This window comes from Convolutriloba macropyga, chromosome 14, assembly GCF_964194025.1.
Source record: "Convolutriloba macropyga chromosome 14, txConMacr16.3, whole genome shotgun sequence".
Taxonomy (NCBI): Eukaryota; Metazoa; Xenacoelomorpha; order Acoela; family Convolutidae; genus Convolutriloba; species Convolutriloba macropyga.
The window spans coordinates 17469827-17489328 of NC_134481.1; the positions used below are offsets into that span (position 1 = coordinate 17469827).

At 36.3% G+C, this 19502-nt stretch overlaps 3 protein-coding genes across 6 annotated transcripts in view; 1 reads left to right on the forward strand and 2 right to left on the reverse strand.

Annotated features, from left to right (window-relative positions):
• Positions 1-19502, reverse strand: part of LOC142353106 (trifunctional enzyme subunit alpha, mitochondrial-like) — a 249227-nt gene that overhangs the window by 223426 nt on the left and 6299 nt on the right. The gene's annotated exons all lie outside the window — the stretch shown is intronic.
• The window catches only part of LOC142353108 (MAP kinase-activated protein kinase 2-like), a 256806-nt gene that overhangs the window by 60081 nt on the left and 177223 nt on the right, over positions 1-19502 (forward strand). The gene's annotated exons all lie outside the window — the stretch shown is intronic.
• LOC142353111 (uncharacterized) overlaps positions 1-19502 on the reverse strand; it is a 36378-nt gene that overhangs the window by 10571 nt on the left and 6305 nt on the right. For all 3 annotated transcript variants that reach the window (XM_075405319.1, XM_075405317.1, XM_075405318.1), the window contains exon 2: positions 19360-19468. In XM_075405319.1, coding sequence (XP_075261434.1) covers positions 19360-19399 — 40 coding nt within the window. In that variant the 5' untranslated portion in view covers positions 19400-19468. The remainder of the gene's footprint in view (positions 1-19359; positions 19469-19502) is intronic.

Sequence of the window (19502 nt, forward strand, 5' to 3'; positions counted from 1 at the left end):
TCCATGCTTATAATGAGGTAATTCACTTGGGAAAAAGGGAAAACCATCGAATTCGGGCCCCTGGAATGGTCCAATAGACGAAGAATCTATTCCTGGTTTTTATTGTAACTTGGTTATAATGGCTCATATTTATAACATTTATACAATTATAGCAGCGAAACAGTGCCTTGACATGGACCCATTTTGTCATTTGGTACGATACCTTTTTTAATTATCTCCTCGAAGAGTGAACCGATTCTCGATTGTTTATTGATTTGAGCTCAGCTTGAGCCGTAGTTGAAGCCCTGTAAATGACGTTTTGCTTCCTTCAGCCGTTTTCGAGAAATTAAAAATACCCCCATTATGACATATTGGTGTCCGGAGTGTTTGAATATTCTTCATTTTAGACCAACAAAATAGACGAAATTAGCCTCGAGAATTAATTCGTTAGAGTCCCTCTATAATGGGGATGCTCCCCATAAATTTTATATAGGTGGCTTTCGGTGGCTGAGATGGTCAACTTTGGCTCTGTAGGTCACCTCTCCTCACTTTTGGCGAGATTGGTACAATACCTTAATTATGCAATATCTCGTAGAATGGACCGATTGGGATGAAATTTTGACACAGAGTGTACCTCATCAGTACTGAATTTAGTCCAAGTTTGTTTTTTTTTCGTTTGGCCAGTTTTGAAACATTATTCCTTGAGGTTCTGGTTGGGTGGGGGCTTCTACAGGGCGGGGGGACCTGGGTGGGGGCTTTGGCGGATGGGGGGAAGGGGCGGTGGCGTGAGGGGGTTTCCTTGCGATTTCTGTAGTCTCTGTTTATTGTCTCTTTTATTACCTTGTATTGTCTCTTTTATTACTAAATCTTTTGTCCTGATATACAGCACCAACACAAAAAATATCCTTCAACAGTCAGATATAAAGTCAGTTATCTCAAAGTATTCGAAAAAAAGTAAAGCAATTCGGAAGTTGACTTTCGAGTTGCCTTAATTTTTTTCTTATTAGAGCAAACTGAGTTTATATCTGAATATTAAATGAATTTGTTATGTTGGTAACGTATATTGAGACAAAGATTTGAGAAAAAAAAGGGGGACTGTTTTGTTTTTTGGTGATATCGTAGTCAGGTGATATCGTAGTCGAAGTCTTTCTTCAGGAGAATAACCTCTTTTTGCGAATTTCTTTTCAAGTTGACTTTTTTTAGTCTCTGACGTTCCTGACCAATTGCTTATCAGTAGTAGATGTGTCCTATAGGAAAAGGAACCAGGGCTTTGGTACAGTTGGGACCAGTAACATAACTTCTTATTTTGTCTAAAAAAATCTAAAAAATGATTCATTTTTTTGATGTTTTAGATGTAATATTTTTTCAACTGTTCCCTAATTGTTATTCATACCTAGACAGTGGCAACGTATCAGCTGCAAAAAATTTCATCGGAATGTGAAAAATAGAAGAACAGTTTTTGCCCTCACTTCTACTTTCTTCGACCATCTAGACAAATAAGTTGATACCTACGGTTGGATGGTATCGCACGCTTTCAGATTCTATCTTGCAACGACAGAGTTAGGTGTAAAGGGAGGATTGTTCCTTGTGTAAGATCGTAGTTGGGAGGTTTATGTCTCTTCAAAAGAATGTCTTTTTTTGCTAATTGTTCCTTAATTTGATTTTTTGGCTCTCTGATCTTCTGGACCAATTGGTTTTTAGTAGTAGATGTGTTCTATAGCAAAAGAACCAGAGTCTATATATGCTTTACTCCAGTAACAGAAATTAACTTCCGAATTTTCTTTTCTATTTTTCTTGATGCTTTAGTTGTAATAACTTTTTTTCATTTTTCCCTGATTTTTATACGTCCCTAGACTGTACCAATGTGTCAACTGCAAATAGAATAGGATTTACGTCGTAATTTGAAAGTTGCAAAAAAATCAAAACTTTGAAAAAAAAATCATATCTTGAAGAGTTTTGCCCTCAATTCTATTTCGAACACGCAGACAAAAATTTTTCTTTGAGCACCCATCCCTGGGTATCAGTGGACGCCACCAAGTGTTAATTGGGACAGCCCATCACGGATCGAAGTGGTACCACTCAGCCCGGGTATCAGGGGTTTAGGATTAAGATGTTGACTAATTTATGTTCAATTTTTTCCCCTTTTTGTCAAGGCTTGTTTAGAGAAAATGCGACTGTTAGATCTTTAAATACTCTTTAGGTGTTTTTATATGCATTTTCAAAACTGAAATTTATTTAAATGCGTTTCGCCTTTTGACATCATTTTGTTCTCATCATGTCATCAAAGCCTCTATTCTTCGACGACTCACAGGTAACAAAAATGTCCCACAGCAACAAAAATCTTGACTTTTATGAGGTACCCAGAATGAATGCCAGCAACTGATAAAAGCGCTGTTCTGCAAAAGTACAATTTGATCATCTTACAAGTTGGACGTAAGGATGTGTCCCAGCACCCAATAAAGAAGACGGCACCTGTGGAATCCATCGGGGATACAAACAATTTTTTGAAAGAATTACTCGATTGGTGTAAAGAAAATGGAAAATTTGGTTATATAATGCCGACTATCAACAGGGATTGTTCTTGGGTAGCCATTAAAATTCTAAATAGCCAAATTGAAGAGACGTTCAAGAAGTACGCACTCAAGGCGCTTCCGAAAACGAATTTGCCATCTGATCGTGTGCACCTAACTCAGACGGATATAGGAAGCTGTCTGATTACCTAGTCAACTTTGCAGAGTTTGAAATGATCCTAGAGTCGAGATCAGTACCCAGTGTTTGAAAACTATTTTGTGCTTTGATTACATTTATCCTTTTGGTGTTATTGTGAGTTGCCTCAAGTTGATATTTGTTTTCTAATAGCAGTTTTTAATGAACTTTTGACTTTACTCATCAGTTTTTTGAAAAAAGAATTTGGAATGGTTTTAAGCATCGTTAGCAACGGTTTTATGGCTAGGGAGAGATTAAAGCTGAGTGCTGATTGTGAAGTCTAATTTCGTTTAAAAAAACTTGCTTTTGTTTCTGATTAGATTCTGATAGCAACGGTTTGTGATTTGAGCAAAGGCTTTGACTAGGGTGGTTAAGGCAGAGTGCCAATTGTGGAGTATGCTTTAATTAACGAATTTGAAAGATCTTTTATGACGATAGAAACAATTTGTGATTTAAGTTAAAGGTTTTGAATGTAATTGTTTAGGTAGCTTTGCTCTATTTAGATGTTGAGAATTGAAAGCAAATGGCCGATTGTGGAGTTTGCTTTCATGGATTCATTTCGAAAGGAGCTTCATACGTTCTCTATTTGTAAGAAACAAAATTTCTCTCGGGTGAAAACTTTCGAACCTAATCATATTTAGATTTTCTCTAATTAGATGTTAATAGTTGAAAGCAAAGTGCCGATTGTGGGTTTTGCTTTTATTGAGTAATTTCGAAAGGACCATCATACGTTCTCTATTTGTAACAGTAACAGATTTCCTCTCGGGTGAAAACGCTGTCTATTTGTAACAGAAAAATTTTCTCTCGGGTGATAGCTTTCGAACGTAATCATTAGTTTTTCTCTATTCAGACGTTTATAGTTGAAAGCATAGCGACGATTGTGAGTTCGCTTTCAAGAATCATTTGGAAAGGACCTTGATACGTTCTCTATTTGTAACAGAAACAAAAATTCTCTCGGGTAAAAGCTTTTGAACCCAATAATAATTAGATTTACTCTATTTAGATGTTAATAATTGAAAGCAAAGTGCCCATTGTGGAGTTTGCTTTCATTGAACCATCTCGAAAGGACCTTCAAACGTTCTCTATTTGTAACAAACAAATTTTCTCTTGGGTGAAAGCTTTCGAACCTAATCATAATTAGTTCTTCCCTATTTAGATGATAAGAGTTGAAAACAAAGTGCCAATTGTGGAGTTTGCTTTCAATGAATCATTTCGAAAGGACCTTCATACGTTCTCTGTTTGAAACAGTAACAAACTTTCTTTCCAGTGAAAGCGTTCGAAACTAATCATAATTAGTTTTTTTCGATTTAGATGTTAAGAGTTGAAAGCAAAAAGCCGATTGAGAAGTTTGCTTTCTTTGAATCATTTCGGAAGGACCTTAATACGTTCTCTATTTGTAAGAGTAACAGATTTCCTCTCGGGTGAAAGCTTTCGAACTTAATTATTAGTTTTCTCTATTTAGCTGTTTATAGTTGAAAGCAAAGCGCCGATTGTGGAGTTTGCTTTCATTGAATCATTTGGAAAGGACCTTCATACGTTCTCTATTTGTAAGAGAAACGAAAATTCTCTCGGGTGAAAGCTTTCCAATCTAATCATAATTAGTTTTTCTCTATTTGGATGTTAAGAGTTGAAAGCAAGGTGCTGATTGTGGAGTTTTTTTTCAATAAATTCAATTTATTTCTCATGGTTTTGTTAGTTGTCACAAAAAGAATCTTTCTCTGGAGTAAAAGCTTCTGAATTTAAATAAAGCTAGTTAGTTTTTCTTTAATTAAATTATAACACTTGAAAGCAAAGTACCGATTTTAAAGTTTGCTTTCATCCAATCAGTTTGAAAGGTTCCCTATGCATTAACTATGCGCAGTAAAACACAAAATGTGATTCGATTAAAATTTTTCTATGTTATACATAGTATGTGTTGGTTTTTCTACTTAGCTGTTACGAGTTGAAAGCTCAGTGCCAATTGTGGAGGTTGCTTCTGTCGAGAAACATTTTCAAAGTTAATTGCTGCTCGTTTCACGATGAAATTCGAAGCCAAAACCTTTGATCACAGTTTCGTGAGAAGTAGTTATTTTAATTGTTGAGTATATTATAATCACATCATATTAAATTACACAATTTGGCAAGACGGTTAAAACTTTGGATAATTTAGAAACTCAAAATGTCTGAATTATCCCATCAAAAAAAAGTTGATGTGGCCGATATTTATTTTTAATTCTATTTTCTAACTGACAATACATGGAAGCAGATTGGTTTATCTCATAGTTAATGGGGAAGTAAATCAAGATCGCAACGGCCCTTTATCGAAATTGTCGAAGTAGTGAAACTCAAAAATAAAGAGCTACCATGCAGTGGTGTGATGTGCGCTAAAGATGGAGATTTGGTCCGTCTGGCAAAAAAAAAGGAAGTCCTTCTCCAGCAGAAGAACAGGAAGTTCTAACCGTCGGCTTCTTTTTTGTCTGATCTGAACAGGAGTTCACCGATTGTGTCTAAGCAGCAGTATCATGGTCAATCAGAGCCATCGGAGGCAATTATAAAAATGGCGAAATTGAATCAGAAGCTACTCCAATCAATGACTACGACGTAGACGGCGACGATCGTGAATCGGACTCGAGTAAAGATGAGGACGTAGTTGAAGCAATGACCCATACTCCAGTTGAGAACAATGGCGGGGAGCTTACTAGCAACTCTTCAAAAGGAAACTCTGTGTTGAAGCGGTTGAATACCAGCCTAGAGCGAAGGCGACGAGAAGACCGACAAATGCAAGTTATGCTTTAAAATATCCTGCAAATGCGCCCTCTACATCTGGATTGCCAGTTTCAGCGCGACCAGAACAACTAATTGCAGAAAGAGAACTTGTTTGGGAGCTTACTAACAACTCTGCAAAAGGGAACTCTCTGCGTTGAAGCGGTTGAATACCAGCCTAGAGCGAAGGCGACGAAGACCGACGAATGCCAGTTATGCTTTCAAATATCATGCAAATGCGCCCTGTACATCTGGGTTGCCAGTTTCAGCGCGACCAGAACAATTAATTGCAGATAGAGAACTTGTGTCCGGAAAGCTGCGAAATGCTTCTCTTTTTTTGTGAGAGTTGCCTTAAGCTGATATTTGTGTTCTAATAGCAGTTTTCCATTAACTTGAGCTTAAGATATGAAAGCAAATTGTCGATTGTGAAGTTTGCTTTCATCCAATCAGTTTGAAAGGTCCCCTGTGTTAACTAAGCGCAGTAAAACACAAACTGTGATTCGAATAAAATTTTTCTAAGGTATAAATAGTCTGTGTTAGTTTCTCTCCTTAGCTGTTAAGAGATGAAAGCAAAGGGACGATTGTGGAGTTTGCTTCTGTCCAGAAATATTTTCAAAGTTAGTTGCTGCTCTTTTAAGATGAAAATCGAAGCCAAAACCTTTGATCATAAAGTTTTCTGAGCATTAGGAAACTAATATCTCTGCAAACGGAAACTCTCTCTGGGTTGAATACCAGCCTGGAGCGCAGGCGACAAGAAGATCGACGAATGTGAGAAATGCTTTCAAAATATCTTGCTAATGCGCCCTTAACATCTGAATTGCCAGTTTCAGCGCAACAAGATCAACTAATTGCAGATAATGAACTAGTTTTTTTCAAAAAGGGTGAGAAGTTGCTGGATATGATAGGACGTTCCGCAGGCAAGTATGCCTGCAGTTTGGCTACAATGTTGCTTAAAGAAGATGAATTGGAAAAAGGGATGCTGGAGTCACAAAGAGATTCACCACGATTGAAAATAGATCGAACTTGAGAAAATCAGATCCTGTGATGAAACGGTTCCCAAACGAGGACTGAGCGCTGTGCGAGAATCTGTTAGTCAGCTCGGTAGGGATTTGAAAAGGAGATAAAAATTAAAGGCTTCTCTCGTGTAGCCGGATCAGAATCTGGGCTCACGGTATGAAAACCGAGATTGCATCTATCTCTGGATCACGAGACTTTGTGTGACACTCATTGAGCGTTTTCTCGCCGAAAATTGTCTGAAGCAAGAGATCTTGGTTTAAGTGAAAAAATTTTTGGCAATTGACCTTCCAGCCGTTTCTAGATGTCCTATTATATGCACAATTTTCTTAAGTTAATTAGCTATTAAATGAGAGTTGGAAATGTGACTAACCTCGAAAAATGGTCCGAGAGTTTTCAGGAAATAACTTTTTAATGGTTGGAGTTGCTTGTTCATCTTTGAATACGCGTCTTGTTTCTAAATTCTACTAATCTGTTTTCTACATGCACTGTATTGGTTGACTATACACATCTGATTGAGCTTTAATTTATACGGCAATATCATTTTTTACTGCTTTTTCTGTTCTTGTTTCAACTGTTTTGCTTTGTCCGTTGAATCCATCCAAGTTAAGGTTCTGTAAAATATGTAACATTTTCGAAAAACTGTTTTGAAATGCAGTAGCTACGAGGCGTTCGTTACCCAAGGTAACTAAAAATTTTCTCTGCAGCTTAGGAATACATTGTATGGTTACAAAATAATCTCTGTTGATTGTTGTCTTTTTCCTAATCGTCTTGAGGAATACTTAAAGTGAGGAATTTTGCAGTTGCTGAATTTCATGCTTGATAACCCTGATGGACTATATGGGGAACTGATATAGCTTCAGCTTGTTTACCGCAATACCTATTGCTCAGTGTTATAGTGTTATTCTAGTTGAAGGCAGAGTGCCGATTGTGTAGTCTGCTTTCGTAAAAGTTCGTTTTCAGCTCATAGTAGCAATGTACTTTGCTTGTTTGTTCAGAAATATTTTCAAAATTATCTGCCTCTCATTTTACGATGAAAATAGAAGCCCAAACTTTGGATTAAAAAGTTTTGTGTTATCAATTTCCAATTTCTTGAAAAAACATCTTTTTAAATGGCGCAATTTTACCATATTGAGGATGAAAACTTCGGCTAATTTTGAGATACTCAAAATGTCTCAAATTGTCGAAACGTATCCCCGGAAAACGAAAAAGGTGGCCGATATGTATTTCTTTAACTACTTTCCAAGTAACAACGTGTGCGAGCAAATTGGTTTACTTCATTGTGGCTGGGGAAGTAATTTACAATTGCAACGTTCTTATAATTTGTGAAGTTGTGACTCCTAAAAATAAAGAGCTCCAATGCAGTGGTGTGCTGTGCGCTAAAGATGGCGATCTGGTCCAAGTTCACCAAATGTGTCTCAGGCAGCAGTATCATGGTCAAGAAGAGCCATCGGAGGCAATTGTAAAAATGGCGAAAATGTATCAGAAGCTACTCCAACCAATGACCACGACGTAGACGGCGACGATCGTGAATCGGACTCGAGTCAAGATGAGAACGTAGCTGAAGTAGTGACTCATACTTCAGTTGAGAACAATGGCACGGGGAGCTCACTAGAAACTCTTTAAAAGGAAACTCTGTGTTGAAGCAGTTGAATGCCAGCCGAGAGCGAAGGCGACGAGAAGACCGACGAATGCGAGCCAAGCTTTCAAATATACTGCAAATGCGCCCTCTACATCCGGATTGCCAGATTCAGCGCGACCAGAACAACTAATTGCAGATAGAGAACTTGTTTGGGAGTTCACTTACAACTCGGCAAAATGAAACTATCCGCGTTGAAGCGGTTGAATACCAGCCCAGAGCGAAGGCGACGAAGACCGACGAATGCAAGTTATGCTTTCAACTATCATGCTAATGCACCCTTTACATCTGGATTGCCAGTTTCAGCACGACCAGAACAAATAATTGCAGATAGAGAACTTGTGTCCGGAAAGCTGCGAAATGCTTTTGTTTTCATTGTGAGTTGCATCAAACTGATAATCACTTTAGCAAAGATTTTAAAATGATTCAAGAGAAATCTATTTTGTGCTTTGATTTCAATTATACTTTTGGTGATATTGTGAGTTGCCTCAAGCTGATATTTGTTTTCTAATAGCAGTTTTCAATTAACTTATGAACTTCATCCATAAATTAGTTTTTTTTACAAGAATAGAATTTGGAATTTGTGCTGAGCTTCATTAACAACTGTTTTATGGCTACTGAGATTGAAGCAGTGAGCTTATTGTGGAGTCTGATTTCGTTTAATAAAAAAGCTTCAATTTTTAATTCTGATTAGCTTCTGATAGCAACAGTTTGTGATTTGAGCAAACGTTTTCACTAGGGTGGTCATAGTACAGTGGCAATTGTAGAGTATGCTTTAATCAACGAAATTGAAAGGTCTTTTATGACGATAGAAAACAAATTGTGATTTAAGTAAAAGCTTTTGACTGAATAGGTTTAGGTAGCTATGATCTATTTAGATGTTAAGAATTGAATCATTGAATCATTACGAAAGGACATTCTTACGTTCTCGTTTTGTAACAGAAACAAATTTTCTCTAGGGTGAGAGCTTTCGAATCTAATCATAATTAGTTTTTCTCTATTTAGATGTTAAGAGTTGAAAGCAAGGTGCTGATTGTGGAGTTTGCTTTGGTTCAATAAATTCAATTGATTTCTCATGGTTTTCTTATTTGTCACCAAAAGAATCCTTCTCTGGAGTAAAAGCTTCAGAATTTAATCAAAGCTAGATAGTTTTTCTTTAATTAGATTATAAGATTTGAAAGCAAAGTGCCGATTGTGAAAAATTGCTTTCATCCAATCAGTTTGAAAGGTTCCCTATGTGTTAACTAAGCGCAGTAAAACACAAAATGTGATTCGAATTTTGATCACAGTTTCATGAGCATTAGTTATTTCACAGTTTCATGAGCAGTTCATAACAGTTCATGAGCCTTTGATCACAGTTTCATGAGCATTAGTTATTTCAATTGTTGAGTATATTATAATCACATCATATTAAATGACACAATTTGGCAAGACGTTTAAAAGTTTGGATAATTTAGAAACTCAAAATGTCTGAATTATCCCATCAAAAAAAGTTGATGTGGCCGATATTTACTGGGGAAGTAATTTACGATTGCAAGGTTCTTATAATTGGTGAAGTCGTGACTCTAAAAAAATAAAGAGCTAACATGCAGTGGTGTGCTGTGCGCTAAAGATGGCGATCTGGTCCAAGTTCACCAAATGTGTCTCAGGCAGCAGTATCATGGTCAAGCAGAGCCATCGGAGGCAATTGTAAAAATGGCGAAATTGTATCAGAAGCTACTCCAACCAATGACCACGACGTAGACGGCGATGATCGTGAATCGGACTCGAGTCAAGATGAGGACGTAGTTGAGACTCCAGTTGAGAACAATGGCGCGGGGAGCTCACTAGCAACTCTTCAAAAGGAAACTCGTGTGTGTTGAAGCGGTTGAATACCAGCTTAGAGCGAAGGCGACGAGAAGACCGACGAAAGCGAGTTATGCTTTCAAATATCCTGCAAATGCGCCCTCTACATCCGGATTGCCAGTTTCAGCGCGACCAGAACAACTAATTGCAGAAAGAGAACTTGTTTGGGAGCTTACTAACAACTCTGCAAAAGGGAACTCTCTGCGTTGAAGCGGTTGAATACCAGCCTAGAGCGAAGGCGACGAAGACCGACGAATGCCAGTTATGCTTTCAAATATCCTGCAAATGCGCCCTCTACATCCCGATTGCCAGTTTCAGCGCAACAAGATCAACTAATGGCAGATAGTGAGATACTTTTTTTCAAAAGTGGCGAGAATTTGCTGGATATGGTAGGAAGTTCCGCAAGCAAGTATGCCTGCAATTTGGCTAGAAAGTTGTTCAAAGAAGATGAGTCGAAAAATGGGACGCTGGAGTCACAAAGAGATTCACCACGATTAAAACTAGATCGAAGTAAAATTGAGAAAATCAGGTCCTGTGATGAGACGGTTCCCAAACGAGGAAGGAGCGCTGTGCGAGAATCTGTTAGTCAGCTTGATAGGGATTTCTTCTCTCGTTGATCAGGATCAGAATCTGGGCTCACGGTATGAAAACAGAGACTGCATCTATCTACAAATGAGTCTAAGAACTTGATATTTAACTTAAGCTCAATTCTTTTGATGCTTCATTTCAGCCGACTTTCGGCATTTATGTTGAATATTGAAAAACTGCTTTGCCATACAATCACTGTTTTTCTATTTTTAAGTGTATCTGTAACCATACTTGGATCACGAGACCTTGTGTGATACTCATTGAGCGCGCAGAGATATCTTGGTTTAAGTGAAAAAAAATTTGTCAATTGACCTTCCAGCCGTTTCTAGATTTCCTATTATATGCACAATTTTCTTAAGTTAATTGGCTATTAAATGAGAGGAGTTGGAAATATGACTAACCTCGAAAAATGGTCCGAGAGTTTTCATGAAATAACTTTTTAATGGTTGGAGTTGCTCTTTCATCTTTAAATACGCGTCTTATTTCTAAATTCTACTCATCTGTTTTCTACATGCACAGTATTGGTTGACTATACACATCTGGTTGAGCTTTAATTTATACGGCAATATCATATTTTACTGCTTTTTCTGTTCTTGTTTCAACTGTTTTGCTTTGTCCGTTGAATCCATCCAAGGAAGGTTTTGTAAAAGATATAATATTATTGAAATATTGTTTTGAAATGCAGTAGCCACGAGGCGTTCGTTGCCGAAGTTAGCTAAAAATTAACTCTGCAGTTAAGGATTACATTGTATGGTTAGAAATTAATCTCTGTTGATTGTTGCCTTTCCTAATGGTCTTGCGGAATATTTGAAATGAGGAATTTTGCAGTTGCTGAATTTCATGCTTGATAACCTTGATTGACTATATGGGAAACTGATATTGTTTACCGCAATACCTATTGCTCAGTGTTACAGTGTTATTCTAGTTGAACGCAGAGCGCCGATTGTGGAGTCTGCTTTCGAAGACTTCGTTTTCAGCTCGTAGTTGCAATTTAATTCAGTTAAAAATGATTCGGATTTATCAACGAAAGACTACTACAAAGTATAGATTTCGTTCTCTTTTAAACGCAGCAAGGTGTATTCAAAGGGAAAGAATGTCAATTCGGTCGGCTGCAAGAAGGTTTCATATACCTTTTTCGACCCTGAGACGAGTCTATCAAAGGTCAAGTGTAAGAAGTCTGAACAGGTCAATTAAAAGGCGAGGAAGAAATCCAATTTTAGGCACTATTCAAAAAGGAGAAATTGTTAAACTCCTAGTACATCATAACAGGACTAACGAAGAGTGTTTAAAGACAGTGAGCTTGAACTGAAATGGTTCTCACTCTTCTTGAAGAAGTATCCTTTAGTTGGATTCTTTGTCAAAACTGATGGGCGCTTTATGAGATCCGAATTTCGATGCTTTGAATGCCGGCAATTTTTCCTGAAGATAATTTGAGCCAGGTGTGCTTATTCTGATTGACCGCTATCTGTGTTGGTTGCAAAAATTCCCATGATTGTTCAGGCTTAGACAGTGACAAATATTAAAAAAAATTTCGAAAACGTCTCTTTTGACTACGATTATTTTCTATCCATTATATCCTTTTGTTCTCAAGGTTACGATTATTCAAAACGGAATATTTAATGACTTCACACGTGCACCTAGTGAAAAAAGTTGTATTGCTATGAAATTTCATTGTTTGTTTTTGTACTGGCGCATTGCCGTTGATTTAAAAATTATCTCTATCTGGCCACTTATTTTGATTTATTTGGAGTGGATGCGACAGTAACGTTTGAAATTTTGTCCAGTCGGCTATAATTTTATCGTTCTCTTATTTTCAAACAATTTTTGTTATGAACCCTGTCCGTTTGTTTCATTGACTGCAAAAATTTCCTTGATGAATCCAATCTTCGTTTTTTTTGCAATGAAATTGGTTACTCCACAAAAAGCTGCAAAATTGTCACTTTGCTCCGGATTTCAAAATATTTAACTTTTATAAAAAATTACAGATTTGACTTAAGAAACTTAGGGTGGGTTTCAAAAACAATCAAAAGTCAGTTAATTATTTGCTTATCGTTTTGCTCAATTTTTGCTTTGTTTTTGCTGAAAGAAGCAGAGTCTCGACATTGCGTTTCGGAATTAAGAAGACTTTGATCTTTATAAGTTTGAATAAAATTTTACTTTGTAGAGAAGTATTTATTTCTGATTTTTTGCTTCATGTTTCAGACATCCGGTTTGGTTCCTTTCGAATGAGTAGAAGTATGCTATTTCTACACTCTGCGTGAGCTTTCTTATGCAGACTCTAGTTCAACCGGGGCTGCAATTGACACTTTCCAAGTGAAAACAAGAAAAATTCCTGACAGTTTGTGTTGTAGAAACGAACGCTCTTTGTCCTTATCAATAACAATGATCGCTGACTATCTCAAGGCCTTCTATTTTGTAGAACTAAAACCTTTACTGCGCAGCTCTTCTCCCGACCGTTTTGAGGTCACTTGCTCGTCAGCTGTTGCAGCTTCGTACCCGATAGCAAACGGTGCCATACGACCAAAGAGACAAAAGCTCAGCAAAAAATTCATCAAAGCCAAAGCATCTACCAAAGGCAGAGGTTTTAGAAAAAGCAGGCTCTGTAGTTCTTCTGAAAGTTATGATTCTTCCGAGGAGTCAGATGAAGCACACGTTATCGATCAAATCCCAGAAACAAAAAATTGTGCAAACGCTCGTGAGTTGTGTTCTGAAACCCAGTTCTCTGTAGCCAATACTGAGTTCAATTGCTTTAATGAAGAAGCCATTGAGCAAGATTTTGTTTTTTCTACGCAAACACATTCAGTTCTGTGAGAACTTTGAAGAGTTTTCCGCGGAAATTGAAAACCACAACTGGTCTGACTCATCGTCATCTTCGTTTGAAAACTCATCGAGTTCCGATGAAGTTTGTAATGGAAGTAGAAATTCAGTTAATACTTTTTCAAATCGTTTTCTTAAACTCATGGCATCTAATAGTTTAACTGATCGTAGTGCGCGTAGTATTCTGCAACTCTTCCTAGACTCCCTCCCTCCCTCATTCAAACAACGTGCCTTCTTTTCACTTCATACAAAATTTCACCAATCAGCAGAAAGATCAAATTGAAAAAGTTGAAATGAACGAAGGTGTAGCTTTCTATTTTACTTACAGCGTCAAAATGAACAGGTTCTAACTCCAAAATTATGATATGCTGGCAGGAAACAATAGCTGGTTTCCATGCAATGGCATTTTGTTGCCCAAATATATTGGCTACTTTGTATATCTGATGAAAGTTGATGGCGAATCGCCTTGTGAGTCAACTAAGTTTGAGCTGTATTTTATCTGATTACTTATCGCAAATTTTTCTGCCTCGAGGCGCGTCAAATTCAAAAAAATTGATTTCTTTCGGAGATTTTCTGCTATTCTGGCTGCGTAGATAAAATTGAAATTTTTGTATAAACTTTTCCGGTTGCGTTGCAGGTCAAAGTACGCATAGCTTTTGCGGTGCTGGATATGGTTGCCAAGGCAGGTGTCGTTAACCATACGCAATTTAATGAAAAGTTTGGTTGTCCCGTTGCTTTATCCGGGGTGAAAGAGCTCAAACGAAAAAAGTATGGGTCTACCGACATGGGGATGCTAATTTGAACAGAAGTTCATTCAGTCGCTCAAACAGTCTGAAGTTGGTTGAAACACTTGGAGGACCAATTATGGGAATAACAGGTGTTTTTCAAAAACTAGTTTTTATGTTGCAAATAAAGTTTGCTTTCTTTTTTCAATTCAATTTCGAATTAGTAAGTTAGTTTGTGCTTCGTTTTTTTAATTACATTGAATTTCAATTTAGAAAGTATTAAATTGAGGGTAAGGTAATTTTTTAATGGCTACAGTTTTGGTTTGAGCAGTGAGAGGAGAGTACCGATAGTGGAGTAAGCTTTCTTTGCATCAATTTAACCGATCGTTTTAACTTTTTTCAGCCTAGCAGTAGTTTTGAATAAAAACTGTCAAACGTGGTCATAGATAGTTCGCTTTTCTCTACTTAGTTGTTCAAAGTTGACAGCAAAGTACCGATTGTGGAGTTTGCCTTCAAATTTGTAGAGGGTTTGAACTTTAGGTTAAGCTTCGCTATATTAGGAGAATGAATTTCAAAACAATAAAACTTCTCAAATCGAAAGCGAGGTATTGATTCTTGTTAAGTCCTATTTTTGGTGCTCTTAGTCCGTTGTAAAAAATCGGTTGTCGACATTCCGCTTACCTTATCAAGAGTTCTCAAGACAATTTAGGAGCTTAGATCTTCTGCAAAAGTGGAAAGCGTCGGAGTTTAAAACCCTTTTTACTTTATGGTTTTGTTACTTTTACTGGTTGCATTTATCCAAATTGCATTTATTTTCTTTGTCTTTTGTTATCAGAATATATCAAGATGAGTCAAAGAAAAACGTGAAAAAGCAGCGCTTCTGTTAGACAATTTTCAGAAGAATCTCACTTTGTTTTACGGTGAATGCTCTGAGACCTTTACTATTCGCTCTCTCGCGCACTCTGTCCGAGATAGAAATAATATTTACTTATTCTTTCTCTTGTTAACTAAAGTGTTCAATTTTCTTTAAAATATTGAAAGAAGTTTAGTATCCAGAAACAAATAATGCTTTTCTGTACATATTTTTTATGTAGAGTGCCGATTGTTGCGTCTATATATCGTTTTCATCGTAGAATTGATATCACGAGGTTAAACTTTAGTTTTTTCGTAAAGTTCAGTTTGCCCAAATGGAAAAAGTTGCCCAAACTTTTTGAAGTGTCGCATTTTTTTAGGTGAAAAAAGATGGATCAATGGCCGTGTTCTCCTCCTTCCCGTTCGAGTCTGCTCATGACAACCTAACAAGAAAGACGTCTAAATCTTTATCGCCTCTTCAGTTAACAGAGGTTGTTGCCAAGCAATTTCTACGTAATTTCTTCCGCGCATGAGTCGCTAAGATAGCTACCAATGATTTGAAATTTGAGTCCTTGGTTCTATTAAGCTTCCAGACAGTCTACAATCTGGAACCCGAACATCCTTCTTCAATATTGAGAGATCTCTAATCTCTAATCAAAACCTCAAAGAACTTTCTTGTTCAATTAATCTAATTATCATTGCCATAACGAATCTAGCTCGTTCAAAGCTACAGGGAGTTGCCAACATTTCGTAAAGTACTGTGAGGGGCAAAAAAAATTTGAATGCTTACTGATATTCTTGAAACATCTGAATCTAGTGCAGTTGTTTCTCTGCAGGAGTTTGCATACAATCATTTTGATTTTGCGAACAGAGTAACCAATGAAGATTTACGCCTTGCAATAAATAAATCCAATGAGTTGGGTCCTGAGTTATATAGTGCGATTAAGCAAAAAAAAACTCAATTGTAATTATTTGCACCTCAAAAAAAGCAGAGTCTTTGTGTTACCTACAGACAATGCAACGCAACCTTCTGCTTCAGTCTTTGTCAAATAATGAAGCGTTAATATTACTTGTTTGATTTACTAATTTGCAAACCAGACGACTTGTAGAAAGGAATGCCTTCGTTTCTTTGGATCTTCAGTGCCGCATCATTGATTTTATTTTTCAAGTTTTTCAAATTTTTTGGGCGGTGATTTTATTGATGCTTTTAAAGTACCCAAAAAGTTGCTTTTGAAGAAGTTGTGAGAATTTTTTTAAATTATATTTGAGCGGAAAACTTTTTTCAACAAGGTTTGGCTGCCCAGAACAAAACCTGATAGTTTTACCCAGTTATCGGTCGCTCTAGTAGTTCAAAAAAACCAATTCAAACGATAACGGTTTGTATTTTATATGGATTTATATGTTAGAAGCAATAGGTATGCTTCGTATCAAGAAACTTTTTTGTTACTTGTTCTTGTTTATCTTGTCTGACTTCATCTTGTTTAGTTCCATGGCGTTCAGAAAATGTTGGAGCTTACAAGAAGACGTATCTTAATCTAAAAAGAACCACAATTTCCAATTTGGTCAGGTAAAATGAAAGTTGTCTTTCGTGGTCAAAAAATCTTCGGGCTCAAAATGCTTCTCATTTTAAAAATCGGAAAGCCTTTTTCAGTTGTTTTTTTTTCGGGCGGTGTTTCGTTGAAACCAATTGCAAGGAACGTGCCTATGCGCTTAAAAAACATATGTTGCTTAAATGTTGCCCAATACGTTACTATTAAAGAAGTTGAAAAAAAAATGATTTTTGAGAGAAAAACCTTTATTACAACGAGGTATCTGCTCAGAACAAAATATAGCTTATTTTAGCTTTATGATGGCCTATTCGTTTGATAAAGACAGTTCAAGAACAAATTTTGTTTTAAAGGGGATTTGTACTCATTATAGATTTGGATAGTAGAAGCACTAGGAATACTGCGTACTCTCTATTATTTACGCTTTATTATTTTAGAACCTCTGTCCTTAAATGATCTCAGTTTCAAAGATGAAAGTTTGGTTCTTTTTCCATTTTTTGCATTTTGGTGCAAACTTTGCTACAAACAATTGTATGGAGTGTTTTGATGCGGTTGGAAACCCCGATATAATAATTGTGAAAAACATCTGGTTTTTACTTAAAAAATTAGTTTTTTGGGAATTTTTCCACTACTTTTGTCTGCTTAGAACATAATGTCGGATTTTGTAAGTTTTGTGGTGTGCTAGTGGTTTAATAAAGACACTACATGATTTTGTTTAATTGAGACAAATTTGTTTCAGCAGGTGGTTGGTACTTATTATATAGACTTGATAGTAGAAGCGTTAGGTATATTTCGTATTCAATAATTGAGGATTCTTTTGTTAATTTCTCTATTTTGTACCTGTCCATACAAATCCGTTAATTATCAATATTAGATGTTTTTGGTTTCTTTTTGTCGGTTTTGGAGCTTCATTTGTTAAAAGCAGTTGCAAGGAGTGTGCTGATGTGCTTGGAAAGCCAGATTTGATGTTTTTTGAAAAACTGTTAGAGTTTTTGTTTTAACTTTTTTAGGACATTTTTTTACTACGTTTGTCTGACCATAACAAAATATGTCAGCTTTTGTAAATTGTGGTGTGTTAGTGGTTTGATGAAGCCATTGCAGGAATCAGTTTTGTTTTAAAAGGGGTTCCGCATTTATTATATAGATTTAGATGTTAGAAGCATTAGGTATATTTCGTATTTGAAAATTGATTTATCTAATGATTTCTTTGTAACTTGAAATTTTTTGTGATTTCAGTCCTTCAAGACCGTTTAATTATCATTAGCAGGTGTGTTTGATACTGGATTGAACTACAGTGTGTAAAACAAGAGTTATCTTTCAAGCGCAAAAATTGTTCTCTCAAAAGGCTTCTCATTTTAAAAGTCGAAAAATTCGTTTTTTTTCCTTTTTTCTCCCTTTTTGACATTTGCTTTGTTAAAACCAGTTGCAAGGATTGTGCTGATGTGATTGGAAAGCCAGATTTGATAAGTTCGAAAAATTGTTCTATTTGAGAAAATATTTTTGGAATTTTTCTTCAACGTTTGTCTGCCCAGAACAACATATTCTAGCTTTTGTTAGTTTTGTGGTGTCATAGGGGTTTGATAAACCCAGTGCAGTGATCAATTTTGTTTTAAAAGGAATTACTTATTATATATAAATAAATTGTAGAAGCATTATGTATACTTCGTATTCAAAAATGGAACTTTTTGTTGACTAAATTTATTGGTTCCCTGTCATTAAGGACCTGTTGATTATCGGTTGTATATGTGTCCGACGCTGAAAAGCACTAAAATTTGAACCTAATTGTGTTCTGTAAAACAAGAGTTGTCTTTCGTAAGCAAAAATTCTTCCCTCTCAAAAATGATTCTCAAATTTAAAGTTGAAAAATTCGTTCTTTCTCCTTTTCTTCTCATATTTTGGGGCTTGATTTGTTAAAACCAATTGCACGGAGTTTGCTGATTAGATTGGAAAGCCAGATTCGATAATTTTCAAAAATTTTGTTTTTTTAAATAATTATTTCTGGGAATTTTTTTTCAACTACGTTTGTCTGCCAGAACAAAATATGCTAGCTTTTGTTAGTTGTGTGGTGTCATAGGGGTTTGATAAACCCAGTGCAGTGATCTAATTTGTTTTGAAAGGAGTTAGTACTTATTATATAGAATTATATTGTAGAAGCATTAGGTATACTTCTTATTCAAAATGGAGCTTTTTTGTTGATTTTTCTCTAACTTGATTTTTCTTTGGTTCCCTGTGTTTCAGGACCTGTTGATTATCTGATGTATATGTGTACAATGCTAAAAAGAACTACAGTTTGTACCTAGTTGTGTTCTGTAAAACAAGAGTTTGCAAGAGTTTGTCTTTCGTGGGCAAAAATTCTTAGCTCTCAAAATGCTTCTCAATTTTGAAGTTGAAAAATTCGTTCTTTCGTTCTTTTCCCCCCTTTTTGGGACTTTTGTTTTTTTTTGGGAATTTCTTTTTCAACTACGTTTGTCTGCCCAGAACAAAATTCGAGTCGTAAAAACCAAGAGAAGGCCAATAATAGCCCCAGCTATCATTGTGCGGCTATTAATAATTGAAATTCAGGTTGCAGTGAAAACGGGTATCACTGTTACAAATAAGATTGCCTGATATTTTTGTCAGTTCATTTCAAAGTTTAAGGCATGATTCCGCGTAAAACGTGAGCAGATGCTTATAAGAACAGCTGTCTCACTTAACAGTAGGTTAGGACGCGTTAAATCAAAAATTGTTTCATTGTCATTTCTCCAAACAATACTTGTGGGTTACTGTTCGTTAATTGTTCAGAAGACATCTTGGAAACAGAAAACCGCTGGCTGCAGCAATATCCTGCTCACCAGTTCAAATTTCCCCAGCATAAGCGTTGTCTGTGAGATACTTTGGAATCAGGAAAAATAACTGAACTACTTACGTAGTACTAATGACAGGACAATATGCATTGTGGTGGCCATGATGAAATAAAAAATAGTAGCCAGACAAATCCCTCTACGCAAGCTGCAGTCTTCGTATCATAATCCTACCTGAAGCGAAAATATATCTCGGTTTAGAAATACT